The following is a 1,069-nucleotide window of genomic DNA, read 5'->3' on the forward strand; positions in this document are numbered from 1 at the left end:
GGGTTGAAACGTCCCGCCCATCCCGCGCGCCGGGAGGGTCCGGGGGTCTGGCAAAATGTGAGGGGCACAAAACGCCGGCCGGGGCGGAGCGGGGGGAGCTGGAGAGAGCGCAATGCGACCCCCCCCCCCACGCCCGCCGCCCGAGCGGCCCCGCGACGACCAGCGGGGACGCGCTCACCCGTGAAGGTCTGCTTGCTGTATGTGTCGAGGATGCGGTGGAAGCTCTTGGACACCATGCGGCGCTTCACGTTGAGGGGGCTGGCCGCCATCTGGGGCACCTCCAGCAGCAGGGCGCTGATCAGGGCGCAGCTCTCAAGCAGCTCCAGGCTGGGGGATGGGTGGGTGTTGGTGTGTGTTTGAGGGGGGGACAAACCAGGGTGCGTTAGGGCGGGGGGCGAGTCAGCGGGGCGCCCACGGGTCTGTTGGTGGCGGGGCGTTGCGGCGGCCCAGGGGGCCGCCAGGACCGGCGTGGCGTAGGAGGGGCAGCGGCGGCCGCCGCGCGGTCATGAGTTTGCGGGTGTCCCCCAAAGACGCAATCGCGACACAAGACGAGAAAGACTGCTGAGGACGACGACCCTTGAAGTCCCAGCCGCGGACTTTGCGCCACGCGCAAAATCGCATTGCCCCCACCTGATGTGCATGTGGAAGGGCATCTGGCGCCTCTTCTCCGCCAGCTCCTGCTCAGGCGTCTTTTCCTGGTACTTGCCCATGCCGATGCCCTGGGGGGGTGGGAGGTGTGTAGTGTGGGGTGTTGAGCTGTGTTGGGGGTGGGGGTCCCGTGTGCTTGGTCGTGTTGGGGTAGCGCGTTCAAGGACTGGGACTGATTGCACTGCGCACACTTCTCACATACACGCCCATGCACACACTTTCACGTACACACGCTTGCACGTAGCACACTCCGGACGATCATACCCCCCCCACCCACACACCCACCCACCTGTGCGAGCAGCTCCTTGACGTGGCCGCTGCCGTAGAGCTCGCTGAGGCACGAGTGCGCCTCGGGAATGAGCCCCGCGCGGAAGGCGGACAGCCCCAGCTGCGCCATCGTGCGGTTGTGCAGGATCTGGGG

At 67.4% G+C, this 1,069-nt stretch overlaps 1 protein-coding gene across 1 annotated transcript in view; it reads right to left on the reverse strand.

The window, feature by feature from the left end:
- Positions 1 to 382: 382 nt before the first annotated feature.
- MNEG_15067 (Eukaryotic translation initiation factor 3 subunit C) overlaps positions 383 to 1,069 on the reverse strand; it is a gene marked incomplete at both ends in the record, with an annotated part of 3,911 nt that continues 3,224 nt past the window's right edge. The window contains 3 exons of the mRNA XM_014036462.1: positions 383 to 419; positions 631 to 719; positions 938 to 1,063. Of these exons, the coding sequence (XP_013891916.1) occupies positions 383 to 419; positions 631 to 719; positions 938 to 1,063 (252 nt within the window). The remainder of the gene's footprint in view (positions 420 to 630; positions 720 to 937; positions 1,064 to 1,069) is intronic.

Source organism: Monoraphidium neglectum (genome assembly GCF_000611645.1).
Source record: "Monoraphidium neglectum strain SAG 48.87 unplaced genomic scaffold scaffold04999, whole genome shotgun sequence".
NCBI lineage: Eukaryota > Viridiplantae > Chlorophyta > Chlorophyceae > Sphaeropleales > Selenastraceae > Monoraphidium > Monoraphidium neglectum.